The sequence below is a fragment of the Sinocyclocheilus grahami genome, unplaced genomic scaffold, assembly GCF_001515645.1.
Source record: "Sinocyclocheilus grahami isolate Dianchi unplaced genomic scaffold, SAMN03320097.WGS_v1.1 scaffold1498.1, whole genome shotgun sequence".
Lineage (NCBI taxonomy): Eukaryota > Metazoa > Chordata > Actinopteri > Cypriniformes > Cyprinidae > Sinocyclocheilus > Sinocyclocheilus grahami.
This window is the reverse complement of record NW_015506677.1, coordinates 22,665-37,220: the sequence shown is the minus strand read 5'-3', so window position 1 is coordinate 37,220 and position 14,556 is coordinate 22,665. Positions and strand designations below refer to the sequence as shown.

At 38.1% G+C, this 14,556-nt stretch overlaps 1 protein-coding gene across 1 annotated transcript in view; it reads right to left on the bottom strand.

Annotated features, from left to right (window-relative positions):
* Positions 1-14,556, bottom strand: part of mppe1 (metallophosphoesterase 1) — a 144,097-nt gene that overhangs the window by 117,557 nt on the left and 11,984 nt on the right. Inside the window, exons 3-4 of the mRNA XM_016256989.1 lie at positions 3,984-4,087; positions 3,407-3,487 (exon numbers count right to left, since the gene is read on the bottom strand). Coding sequence (XP_016112475.1) covers positions 3,407-3,487; positions 3,984-4,087 — 185 coding nt within the window. The remainder of the gene's footprint in view (positions 1-3,406; positions 3,488-3,983; positions 4,088-14,556) is intronic.

Below are 14,556 nucleotides of genomic sequence, written 5' to 3'. Positions count from 1 at the left end.
GGGAAACCAGGTCCTCCAACACACCCATGAATACAGCTATCTGGGACTAAAAATCAGCTCAACGGGGAACTTCAAACTGGCTGTGAATGAACTGAAAGCAAAGGCACTGAGTCTTCTACATGATCAAAAATACAATTCAATTTGAAATTCCAATTCAAACCTGGCTAAAAATCCTAAAAGCAATAATCGAACCAATCACTCTTTATGGCAGTAAGATATGGGGACCCCTAAAAAACCTAAGATTTCTCCAAATGGGAAAAAGAAAAAATTTAAATTATGCATACCCAAATTTGTAAAAGCATCTTAAAAGTTAACAGAGCAACCCCAAACAACTCATGCAGAGCTGAATTAGGACAATACCCATTATTAATTAGTATTCAAAAGAGAGCTGTGAAATTCCACCAGCACCTGAGATGCAGTGATGCGAGCTCTTACCAGACTGAAGCCCTGCAGTGGCAGGAGCAGAACCTGCAGAAGAGTGCCCTTTTACAGCTGGTGCTCAAACTACACCCAAACCAGCACAGCACAATCCGGCCCAACTACATCACACAGTTACAAAAACACAATTACATTGCTTATTGGAAAGATGCCACTAAATTACAAAAGAAGATGGAGCTGTATTTAGACCTAAAAAGAGACTACAAACCAGCAGAATACCTGAGCTGTGTAAAAGATCACAAATTAAGAAAGTCACTAACAAAATACAGACTGTCTGGCTATAGAGAGAGGACGACACAGACAGAGATGGCAGCCGCGAGAACAGAGATTGTGTTCACTGTGCTCACAGAAAGAGCTGGAAACAGAGGAATATTTCTTACTGCACTGTGATTACTATCACAACATTAGAGCTGCATATTTCCCAAAATTCCTACAAATTAAACCACATTTTATGGCATTACCAAATACTGAAAAATTAAGTCACATTTTAGGGGAAGATTCCAAAATGATCACAACAGCAGCAAGATATGCATCAGCCTGTCAAAAACTAAGACTGTCAGCCAGTGGACATAACTGAAGCAAGAGCATTTCTTACATGTACTGTTGTACAATTTATTTTATTTTTTTATTTTTAACAATGTCTTTAATATTTTTATATTTCTTGTTTGTGAAAAAAAAAAGTTAAAAAAAAAAGAAAGTACTTATTTACTTAATTCTTTTACATATCTATTGTTATTTTGTTTATGTATTATATAATTGTTTATTCCTTACTCATGTAATGGACAATGCTTTGGCAATACTGTGCAAGTCATGCCAATAAAGCTCATTTGAATTTGAATTTGAGAGAGAGAGAGAGAGATAATGATCTTTAAAAAAGCATCATATGACCCCTTTAAGTAGGCTACCTATCCGTGTCATTAATGTTAACCAACAAAAGATGTTAAATAATTGTTAAGTAAACCTACTGTATCTGAAAAATGAGTTTAATTTGTATCTCTTTCGTATTTGTCTTATTGTCTTATTCTGCTTTTTTTCATAAATTATATATATTATATATGAACAACTATAATTTTTTTATAAGTCGCTCCCTTTTCACTACTGTTAAAGATAGTTCACCCAAAAATGAAAATTGTCCATTTATTCAAGTTTTTCCAAATTCAATCATTGATTCAAATTCCTCATACACTTAATTGATTTGGTCTAAAGAGAGAAGAATTAATGACTATTTTTGTTTGAAGACTTTTATATTTGGTAGCATATAAAATAGCTACCAAATTAAATGTTGGTAACTGGAGTTTGACTAAAAGTAATGACTAAAAGTTGACAAAAATGCAATGACTTTTCAGCGACTAAAATTAGACTAAAACTATGAAAGACTCAAATGACTAAAATGTGACTAAGACTATTAAGCATTTTCGTCTCAAGATAAGGACTAAGCCTAAATCAAAAATGCCTGTCAAAATTAACACCGATTCCATAATAAAGTTTTCAAAAAATGGGACGTTTTCAACATGTACAAAACATTCCGATATAACATTTTCATAACTTAATGGGAATGTTAGCAAAACGTTCTGACAACTTATTTTTGTTAGCTGGGTACATGACTAAATGCATTAGGTTGCTGTCATGTGATTGGCTGATTTGCGTTAAGGAGCAATTGAACAGAGTAAAGTGGCCTGTGAGTGTAAGTCTAACATAGGGCAGTCGTGACCTAATGGTTAGAGAAGTCGGACATGTAGCCTGCAGGTTGCGGGTTTGAATCTCAGGTCCGGCAGGAATTGTAGGTGGGGAGAGTGAATAACCAGCGCTCTCTTCCACCCTCAATACCACAACTTGAGGTGAGACACTTGAGCAAGGCACCTAACCCCCAAATGCTCCCCGGGCCCCGCAGCAATATGGCTGCCGACTGCTCTGGGTGTGTGTATACGGTGTTGTGTGTGCACTTGGATGGGTTAAATGCAGAGCACAAATTCCAAGTATGGGTCACCATACTTGACACACGACACATGTTAATCAAGGAACAAAAACTTGTTTTATCATCTGAGAAATACTGTGCTGATTTGTTCCTTTTTATCGAAGATGCTATGAAACTAAGTATTATCTGATGCTAAGAAACTAATTCATGCATTCACCTTTTCTCGTTTTGATTATTATAATGCTATTTTTACTGGCTTGTCTAAGAGTTGTATAGTTAAGCTACAATTAATGCAAAATGCATTATGGTTGCCAGTTCACCAAAGGATTGATTTTAAGTTTATTTTCTTAGTTTATAAAGCACTGCATAATCTGGGACCTTTATAGGGCACTTACTGTTTGTCAAGATATGCTCCAAATCATAGTTTAAGATCCTCTAATGCAGGGGTGTCAAACTCAATTCCTGGAGGGCCAGAGCCCTGCAGAGTTTTGTTCCAACCTCGCTCCAACACACATACCATGTAGTTTTCAAATAAGCCTGAACGACTTGATTAGTTGGATCAGCTGTGTTTAATTAGAGTTGAATCTAAACTCTGCAGGGCTCCGGCCCTCCAGGAATTGAGTTTGACACCCTTGCTAGTGCTTAGTCTTTTGGTACACTCTACAGTAAATCTTAAACAATCCAGTGGTGCTTCTTTTAGTAACTATGCTCCAAAAGTTTGGAATTACTTACCAGTTGAAGTGAAAAAGGCTTCTAGCATTCATATTTTTACAACATATTTTCAAGACATTTTTTAAAAAATTACTTTCGAGTATAAATTAATATTAATATTGTGTGGCTGAATCATATTGTCAGTGTTTGTTCTTATATTTTATTTTGTGAGCTTCTTTAAGTTTTTTGGGGGTATTATTTATATTGACATTGAAATTTAATTGCCAATGTTTCTTTTTAAGCCTCTATTATCTTGTGAAGCACTTTGAGCTGCATTTTGTGTGAAATGTGCTATACAAATAGTTTATTCTTCTTATTATTATTATTAATAATAATTCTTACTTGACTCCTTTAATGGTTAGGATCCGTGCTGACGTCACGTTAAACACTCGCTCAAATCGCTCCAACTTCTGCTTAGTCATTCTGCCAAAGTGAAGAGAAAGACAGTACAGGAAGCACACCTTAGTCAAATCAGGCACCTGTACACACACACACACAGCCACACACACGTTAAAATTCCCTTGAATATACAATGACCTGATTCTACAACCTGTCCGTCTTGCTGCTAAAAACTGATCTGAGATTGTTGACAGCATGTTGCAAAAACATTTCTTTAAAAACTTTTTTTTTTTTAAAGTTAACATCACTTCCAAGTAAGAATTCACAATATATAATAACGTAATATTATTCAATACTGCAGATATTTGAAATATAATGTAATTTTATCTGTAATATGATACAGTGAAAACATCATAAACATTGAATCAGATGCACTCATGGACAATGTGTGCGCATAAAAACCACACATGAACTACACATTTGACCTGCAGGTTAATGCACTCATGGACAATGTGTGCGCATAAAACCACACATGAACTACACATTTGACCTGCAGGTTAATTGCAACCCTTAAACTCACTCGTTATGGAAGCCGATGTCGTGATTTCCGATAAGAACCACAAGCTCTGTGTGACTAGGATGATGGAAGATCCGTTTAAAACGTCTGACGTCATCTTCCCAGTCCTGATTAGAGAGTCAGAGCACATTTAACACAGTGGCTGATGTCAGTGATCAAAAATTTTATTTAAAACTATTCTGATATGACATTTCTCTGTGTAAAATATGAACCCAATTGTCTTTTGACAGTATTGTTGATGCTTTTTTCCCGAAGTATTTGTGTGCTTGACCTCTGAACTGTAGTATCTCACGTCTCTAAAAAGGCACCTGATTACTGCCATATACTGTACATTATTTAAAAAAAACAAAGAATATTAAGTTAATACATAAGAAAGTTGCCTGGATACTTTTAGGATATCTCACAGGTCAAAATGAGAAACCATTTGAAACCATTCAAAATAAATGGACTTTACCTAAGGCCAAGTAGTAGGATTTATGTACTAGGTATCTTTATTTGGTTTAAAAACTGTACACACTGAATTTATCAACTTTAGCTTCCCATGGATTTGTAAAGTACTCCTTAATTTAGAAATATTTGCCCATTGATTCATCTAACGAAAAAGAGTAAAAAATATTTTAAAAAAATATTTGTAAAAGTTGAATAATGTAACGCAGTTCATAGCTACGGGAAGGAGGAGGGAACCAGCGAACATTTAAACATAAAACTTTAAAGGTGCAATCACTGCGGCCACAGAACCTAGGGATGAGGGCAGACGAGGCGAGAGAAAAGGAGACAGAAGGATGAGGAGAGACGGAGGGGAGAGAGGGGAGAGAGGAAAAGGAAAATTCTCTGCCCGGTTCCCAGATACACTGCTGCTTGGTCCTCAACCAGCTGAGTGGCTCTCACTCGCGGTGCAATGCGATGGCACTGCACATCCTTTCGTGGACGGCTCAATGCTCCTTCGCCTCCTTGCTGGGCGGCGATGGCTCCTCCAATTGAGGGCAGCCGGCATGCTCCTCCCCAAACATGGTGGAAGGCAGCAGGCTCCGGCCTCCCGGCAAATGGTGCCGTCTCCTCCGCTCCCTCTCGGACGGCAGCCACCCCTCCTCGACCCCGGAGCATGGCAGCGAGCTCTCCGTCCCATCTCGTCTTCCATCACTCCAGCACCACCACCTCGGGCAGCCACTGCTTCATGCTGCCCGACCTTCTCAGCAGCGAGGGCTGTCTGACAGTGTGTCCCTCCTTCCTCCCGGGTTTCGCACCAATGTAACTCAGTTCGTAGCTACGGGAAGGAGGAGGCGGGAACCCGGATAAGAGTAATATATCATTCGAAACTGCAGAGGGTCTGCTTTTATATTTGTACACCTCCAATAACAACAAAACATTGTGGTTTTGCAAAATAAAGAAAACAAACAGGGTGCACTTTTTGCCATCTCGGTCTCCGTGAACTTGTCTCTGAAACGCATCACAAAAATGAACCAAATCTCAGCGAATACTTAACACACATATATGAGAAATGAGTCTATAGAAAGCGTGAAGTCTCTACTTTTAAATGAAGAAAGTCATATTGAAAACAAATATTCTCTTATAAAGTAATCCATATGAAACCAACAAGAGGTACAGTCTTTTCTGTCTGAGCTCATTATCTGTAATTTAGTTACATCCACGTGCGACGCAGGATATTCATACAGTAATCATCCAAGTGAGCCACTCGAACATGTAAACGCCCCATCACCTCAATAAACAAAGCAGCAAGATTCATCTAGGTTACATTTCATTTTTGATAGAAGACACACTTTTCTTCAGTCATTTTTCTTATTTGCATTAGTTAACGTGTTATTGTGATATAAACTTGAACACATTTTACTAGTTGGGTTTATCCCAAGCTATAATGATAGTACATACAAAAACGTGTCTATGACTACAAAATTATGTTTTAATATAAATATATATATATATATATCTATATATATATATATATATATGTATACATATAATGCTCCTGATATCAACATGCTCACATATGTTTTTTATTTTTTTTGTGACCAGATACCTGCACCACAGATGAGTCCTGCTGCTGTACAAACATGAATATGGTAAAATATGCTCCATGACTACTGATGATGGGGCTTTATTTTTCAGTGCATGGAAAGAAGCAGCAAGCACATTGGAAATACCAGGTATGGTTTACTTGTTCTACCAGTTTAACAGGAACTGTTTCCAGAAATTGCACAATGGTGTGACTGTTCCAAGTTTCTGTGTTTAGATCAGTGTACTCAATAATGTGACTTTGATCTCCATTATGTATATTATATTGTGTTGTAAATAAAATACAAAAAATCAAAAATCCCATTCTCTTAATTTCCTCACATTCTTTCTTACCTGCCTCACATTCCACACTGATTGGCCAATTAGAGGAGGGGTTTTGTTTCTAAGGTGCGAATCACATCAATATTCATTGCCATTGTCACTCCCTCACATATAGCCTTACTAACACAAAATGTGTCTAACAAAACTTAATTCAATATATTGTTTTCTGTGAATGAGTGGGGAGTGATTTTAGCAATAAACTCTAGTCTACCACATCCAGTTTTCAAAAGTCTTATAAACAAATATTTTGTATGTGTTTTAGGGCCTTTTTTCACTAACCAGACATAAACATTGTTTTCCCAAAAATACAAACTCAAAACATACATGCTGCTCACATATTATTGTAGCAGTTTGTGCTAAATACAGTGTAATCAGACTTTAATCATTAATACGTTTATGCCTGAAACTGAAAAATAACACAAATGTCAGTGCGTGTCAAAACTTCTCAAGGACCCAAAAACAACCTCAGACCCCAGAGGGTTAAATTAATGTTAAAAAATGAATGGAAGTAAAGATGTAACAATGTGGTTGAAATTTGATACAAATGTGTGACGATTCAAGTCGGTTGAGATGTTTAACTAATCGTGTTACAATTGGGGGTGGGGGTTTATATGACCACCCTGATTGTAAAGCAAAACGTGATTGGTTATAGCGAGAACGTGCTATGACTGGTCAGCGAAGTGTGGCTGTTATCTGATCGGCTTGAGTAGACGGTGGGTGGAGTCCACGCATTTGTGGATTGTCAGCGTCTTGACACTACATATGTTTCAAAATCCATAAATGTACAGCGAGCGATCCACAAATGCGTGCAGCAATCCGAACGCATTTCTGAAATAAATGGCAGGCAAAGTTGTGTTTGGGACATAAAAATGTATTTGTGAATATGTCTCATTTTATTTATTTGTGAATTTAATTAATGTTTGTGAAACTCTGATATTTATTTGTGGATCTCATTTTATTTATTTGTCAATATGTTAAATTTTTTGTAAATCTCTTTACATTTATTTCATCTATTTATTTGGAATAACGCAACAATTCTACCCCCATAGAAGGCCAACCCCTAAATCAGTAAAATGTTGTTTTGCTGAGATTTAGCTTGTTCATGATACCTTTTGGTTGCTAGGGGGTCCTCTAAATGGTTGCTATGGTGTGGCTACACAGTTTCCATGGTAATACTTACAGATTGAATACCCACCCTAATTACAAGAGCCCACCTCTATGTCTCAACAATGTTCTGGTGCTAGGAAATGGGTTGTTCATGTTGCTAATGAGTTGCTAGAAACAGTTAAAAATGGTTACTAGGACTTGGCTAGGTAGTTACCATGGTGATTCAAGGCTGCTGATAGCCTAAGCCAAACAGTTAAAAATGGTTACTAGGACTTGGCTAGGTAGTTACCATGGTGATTCAAGGCTGCTGATAGCCTAAGCCAAACAGTTAAAAATGGTTACTAGGACTTGGCTAGGTAGTTACCATGGTGAATTAAGGCTCCTGACAGCCTAAGCCAAAAAGGCCCACCCCATGCCTCCATGTTTTTCTACTGCAGAGATATGGCCTATTAATTTTACTATATGAATGCTAGGGGAGTACTACAAATGGTTGCTAGGGCATGGTTAGACAGTTGCCCATGTGATACTTGAAGACTACTTGCCAGTCTGAGGTACTAGAGCCCACCCCCTTGACTCTACGATATTCTGATCTACTCTATTCAATGGAAGTGTGGTAAGCAGCACATTTTATGGTGGGGCCCCTCTCTGGCAACAACAGTGGACAGAGTTTTGCTACATTTTGATTGGATCTTGGTGGACTAACATAAGCAAACTGTCCAACGCCATCAGATAAAAATGCTAGGACAACAGCCAGACACCTCTTAAGCCTCGTACACACCGGGACGATTATCGCTGTCATTTTTCGACGCGTCTTTTGTGTTCATACCCAAGCGATTTTCGCAGGCGATGAGCCGAGTGAACGTGCAAATTCACTCCCTGACATTAGATGGCACTTAATGAAAAACAGAAATACCTCGGTACACATCAAATCCTATTTGATCTGCAATTCCTCTCCATAACAACTCCCTCTTATCGAGATTTTTGTAGTCGCTGTCGCGTTTGTCATAAAGCCCTTTGTGTTCAGACACCAATGAGACCAGCAGCTCTACATTCATCTAGCCTCTATGCATCTTCTTGGTCTACGTACTTCCTCTTTGTTGTTTGGCATCAATGTGTGCTCGGCAAGACCGTTTTGTGCTTGAGCGCCACCAAGTCGTGTTTTACTGTAACTTCAGCAGCTCCAGGCACGTGAACAGAAGCGTCAATCTCATTGGTCAGCCAGTTTTTAACGCGGCGCGTCAAATCAAAAAAACGAGCCCGAGGCATTTTTAAAAAAATTATGCTTTTATGCCTCGCGTTTTGCACGTCAGTGTGCACATTCACATTGGCGCCCTTTGTTTAGTCACGAGGCGTTAAACGTCGGCGATAATCGCGCACGATATTCGTCCCGGTGTGAACAAGCCTTTAGAGGGCAAGAAGAAGACCTCTAGTACCAAGCCTAGGAAGTTTCTGCCCTTCACCCACCTAGAGACTGATTCCTAATGTTTTGGTCCAGCATACATGCAGCATGAGTAGTTTTTAATCTAAATCGACTGTATAATTTTGAAATTTGAAGCAAAAACAGAATGGTCTGACTTTAGTTTTGTGAAACTATACTACATAAAACATATCTGAACGAAACAGCAGATGAGCTGAATGAGACGCAAATTCACTCTGACAGTAGGTGGCGCTTATGAACAGCAATAGTGTTTCCTAGGTTACCGCTGTAAACAAAGCAGCGCTGAGCTTATGAACACTACTTTAATATGCATTGTTCAGAGGCAAGATGAAAAGAAAATACCACGTAAACTCTTCTAAAGACAGTCAGTTCCCCTCAGAGATACATTCATATAAACTACTACTCCAATTGTATCGCAATTTGTTTGGCATCTCTACCGATCTGAATCGTCACATATTTGAATCGATTTTCGACCGGCTCGCGGTTAATCGTTACATCCCTATTTCTCAGGGCAAAGGGGTTGATAGCAAATGGGCATTTGCTGTGACTACAGATAGCCTAACATATGTAAGGTTTCAACCGGTTATAAGCTGACCCTAGATAAAGTCTCTACACAGGAAACAATCACATATAAGCCAAAACCTAGTGCCAAGGCCTTTAGAAAGAGGTTTGATAGGCTTATATTTACGTTCCACTTGGTCGGGTGATCAGTCCGGCAATGGTGGATGTCCTCCACTGGGTGTCCTGGTAGCTTGCATTGGGAGAGGCGTGGATTGTTCTTCAGCAGTGCTGAGTCCTTCAAGATTCTTGTGTTTTCCAGAGAACTGTACGTCAGAAGATACGCAGATTCCTGTTGACTGGAGGATACAACTGCAGGAGTCGTGAAGGTCAGGTGTTGGTGGCCGTAACTTAAGTCCTTGGCAGAAGCAATGTGCAGTTGAAGAATTGTGCTGGACAGGTTTACTTGCAAAAGTATAACCTTGGTTGTGCTGTTGTCTCTTGTGCTGTTGAAGTATAATCTTAATATTAATCTAGATTAAAGACCCATCTCTTTAACCTGGCTTACACATAACACACTAACACATTTCTATTATTCAAATCCGTTAAAGGATTTTTAGGCTGCAGTAATTAGGTCAACCGGAACCGGGAACACTTCCCATAACACCCGATGTACTTGCTACATCGTTAGAAGAATGGCATCTATGCTAATATTAGTCTGTTTCTCTCTTATTCCGAGGTCACCGTAGCCACCAGATCCACTCTGAATCCAGATCAGATGGTCACTGCAGTCACCTGGATCCAGTACGTAGCCAGACCAGATGGTGGATCAGCACCTAGAGAGGACCTCTACAGCCCTGAATGTCAGCGGAGACCAGGACAACTAGATGAGCCCCAGAGACAGATCCCCAGTAAAGACCTTGTCTCAGACGGCCACCGGGACAATACCACAGGAACCAGTTGAGTCCTCTGCACAATGTGACTTTGCTGCAGCCTGGAATTGAACTGCTGGTTCGTCTGGCCAGAGGAGAACTGGTCCCTCGACGGAGCCTGGTTTCTCCCAAGGATTTTTCTTCATTCTGTCACCGATGGAGTTTTGGTTCCTTGCCGCTATCGCCTCTGGCTTGCTTAGTTGGGGACACTTCATTTCCAGCGATATCGTTGACTTGATTGCACAGATACTATTTAAACTGAACTGAGCTGGATGATGACATCACTGAATTCAATGATGAACTGCCTTTAACTGAAAAATTAGTGTTTACTATTGTCATTTTGCATTATTGACACTAATTAATGCTGTACAGTTGCTTTGACACAATCTGTATTGTTAAAAGCGCTATATAAATAAAGGTGACTTGACTTGATATGCAACAACAAACTTTTCAAGTGAATAGTTAATGGATAAATCAGTGACATGAGAAGGAAATCACAGTATCTGAGTAGCACAGTATCACAGCATCTACAATAGTCCATATTATGGCTATTTATTTTCTCTTTCTTTGGATAATCGTTGTTTTGATTTTTATTTGCTGTTAAGAAGGGTTATTTAATTTACTATTTCTATTTTTCTTTTTTTGTTATAATTTGTATTTTGATTGCACATTTTTTAATTAGAATAAAAACCGTCGGCTAAGATGATGATTTTGATATTTGTATTACTTGTTTACTGCACTAAAGTGGTGAACAGTTTTGGAGAATTTGATGTTTCCCCATTCACAGAGATAGGAGCTGCACTTGCATGCCTGACAGGCATTTCAAAGATGGCCGACGAGTGAAATGACATGTCTTAAAGGGACTTTGGAAGTAACTGAAATAAATGCTTCCAAATTGTGGACACTAACATAACAGGCAACTCTGGCCCCATAGAGTGATTGTAAATTAAGTTTACAGGATATATGCTTGAAATTTAATTCTGCATCTTCTCAGATACTGCGATTTCATTGTAACTCTTATCACAACTTCACTGAATTCACCATTAACTATTCACCTCAGTTTATGTTGTTGTATATGATATCATTGTAATCATTGACCATAAAAACATAGGGGTAGACATCACCTTTTCTGTGTTATGTTTATTTCAGGAGATATAATATAGAATATATAATTTGGTAATGGCGGAAAGCAAAATGGTGACCACGAGGCGTTTTTGCGATGACTCCATTTCTGAAAATGTTCAGGGCTGCAAACAGTACAAGTGTACCAAGTTTCATGCTTTTATGAAAAAGTGAACATTTTTTTCACATATCAATCTGGACTACAAAACACATGTACGCATATAGGCAGAACAGGATTGAATGCAATGATGTCAGACTACCTTATTTCTCATTCACCGATGAGAAAACATTACTGTACAAAGTGCATATTACAATAATAACGCCTTTCATTTTCGCTTGATCTGCAATTGCGCAATTGAACGTTCAAGCCTGTGGAAATGAATTCCTGCTCCTTCCCCTGCATTGTTACCCAGCACACAATCAGTGGAAGAAGTCACCACCACCTGACTGCTCACTCAACCAAAAAGAATGTAAATATCACTTATCCAAACCTCTTCCAGAGACCTTGACAATGTTTTATATTATCAGTATATGATTTTCTAATTTACATTAGATGTTATATAGCTGATGTCAGTTGATAACAAATGATTCATTAATTTGATGCATAATTGGGTTCTTTAGAAATTATTAATTTTAGAAAACCAACCATTATCTTCTCATAAGATAGCGTAACTGCCATAAACAACACCCAACTTAATCACTTGCATTATCCATATTATCCACTTTCTTTCTTTTTTCATTCATAGTATTCATTTAGTAGCCATTGATTACTCTTGTTTATCTTTTGTTAATAAAATGTATTTTATTACACTTGTCTTCCTAGTGTTGATAATACAGTAAGAGGATCTACAAGTTAGATATCGCACCAATATTTCAAATAAATCAGTTGACCAATTACCTCCAGTTTGTATTAATAAATGACTTAACCCCTGTCGGGAGTGTTCTCATACTGACAAGGTAAAAGTCCTTGACTAGTGTCTAAAACCAAGAGAGGGGAGAAGTGGTCATCTGATGTACTCATAGCCTCACCAAAAATTACAACGCGAGTACCCATTACTACAGTATTTCCCCTCCCTAGGTAGGCGAAAGCACAGACACTACAGAAGTCTATAGGGAGGTTGCTAGGGCATGGCTACAAAGTTGGTATATCATTAGTTATTTGCTACTTGCAAGGCTGAGTCGAAGGAGCTGACCCAAGTCTCTATGATAGTCTGATCTGACGACATTATCTCAGAAATTTCTTGCTAATGTTTAGTCATAGACTTTTTTACACATTGTTTCGGCCACTAGGTGAACATTGTTCACTACTTAAAAAAAAGTCAAAGCACACCTCTCCTCATTAATTGCTCTAAATAGTTGCTAGGTTGTGGCCACAAAGTTACCATGGTGGTACTTACAGTCTGGTTGCCCGTATATTGCTGCCTTTTGTAGAACTGATTATAGCAGAATTAAACTTAATTTTAAAATGGTAAACTTGCACAGTTATTGGTTTAAACTGAACAAACACTGAACTGACTTGAGCTGAATAATGGCAATCTTGCTTTACAGCAGAATCTGAATTGTCTCCATAATTGAGTTTCCATAAAATAAATTTTCCTGTTTATTTCTGTGAAGCTGCTTTGATCTGTATTGTTTAAAGTGCTAAATAAATAATGGTTACTTACTATGACTATTTGGTTGCTAGAATCATTTAAATGGTTGCTAGGGTGCATCTAGGTAGTTGATACCACCCTCGTGTCTCTTTGTAGTTCTGTTTTCTAGAAATGGCCCATTCATTTTATTATACTGTTTCTCAGATGGTCTAATGGTTGCAAGGGCATTGCAAAAGACGGGGTGATATTTACAGACAGCTAGATAGTGATGCTACCTCATAAAAGACATCATAATGGTATTCTTGATAAATCAATAACTGACCTTCTTTGTCATGAACACATTTTTAAAACACAATATTTTAAAACCTTTATTATTTCTAAAATCTACAGCTGTGCAGTAAAATTCACTTTAAAGATTCACTTTTCATTCCAACCCTCTACATTGCGACTAAATCTTCACTCTTTAGCGCAGATATATTTTCACTCGCCGAACACTCTGACTGAGTGCTTCAGAGTTTCACTCTCCATCAAGCGATCTGTGCTATTTTTCGGTTCATATCAATGGATGCGCAGCGCACCTGAATTTTCAGAAATTCTTCAGCTTTTAAGAACTGCCGGGTTCTCTGGTAGTGGGCGGAACTAATGCGCAAACGGCAATCTCATTGGCTGGTGCTCGCCTATTATCGTCCCTGTTCTGATTTCAGCAAATCAGTTCGAGCAAACGCACACAACCTGATTAATATTCATGAAACCAGCAGCTCATTAACCCTTAGTGCGATTGTTCTTATTAGTAGAATTCGGATCATTATATCAATAATTTTGTTAGCTTTTTTCCCAGTTTTTTTTTTACAGAAACACTGAATGACCAAAAAAGCAGCACCACCAGTCCAGTTAAAACGACTAAAATGCATTCATACATGGTTAAGTTTTAATTCTAATTACTATCTAAGTTCTATCATTAAATAATACTTGATTATCATATTATAATGCTAGACTGACTGATGTTAAGAGTGTACTTTCAGATATTTTAAATAACTGAGCCATTTTACAAACACATACATATACATACATACATACAGTGGGGCAAAAAAGTATTTAGTCAGCCACCAATTGTGCAAGTTCTCCCACTTAAAAAGATGAGAGAGGCCTGTAATTTTCATCATAGGTATACCTCAACTATGAGAGACAAAATGAGAAAAAAAAATCCAGAGAATCACATTGTAGGATTTTTAAAGAATTTATTTGCAAATTATGGTGGAAAATAAGTATTTGGTCAATAACAAAATTTAATCTCAATACTTTGTTATATACCCTTTGTTGGCAATGACAGAGGTCAAACGTTTTCTGTAAGTCTTCACAAGGTTTTCACACACTGTTGCTGGTATTTTGGCCCATTCCTCCATGCAGATCTCCTCTAGAGCAGTAATGTTTTGGGGCTGTCCCTGGGCAACACGGATTTTCAACTCCCTCCAAAGATTTTCTATGAGGTTGAGATCTGGAGACTGGCTAGGCCACTACAGGACCTTGAAATGCTT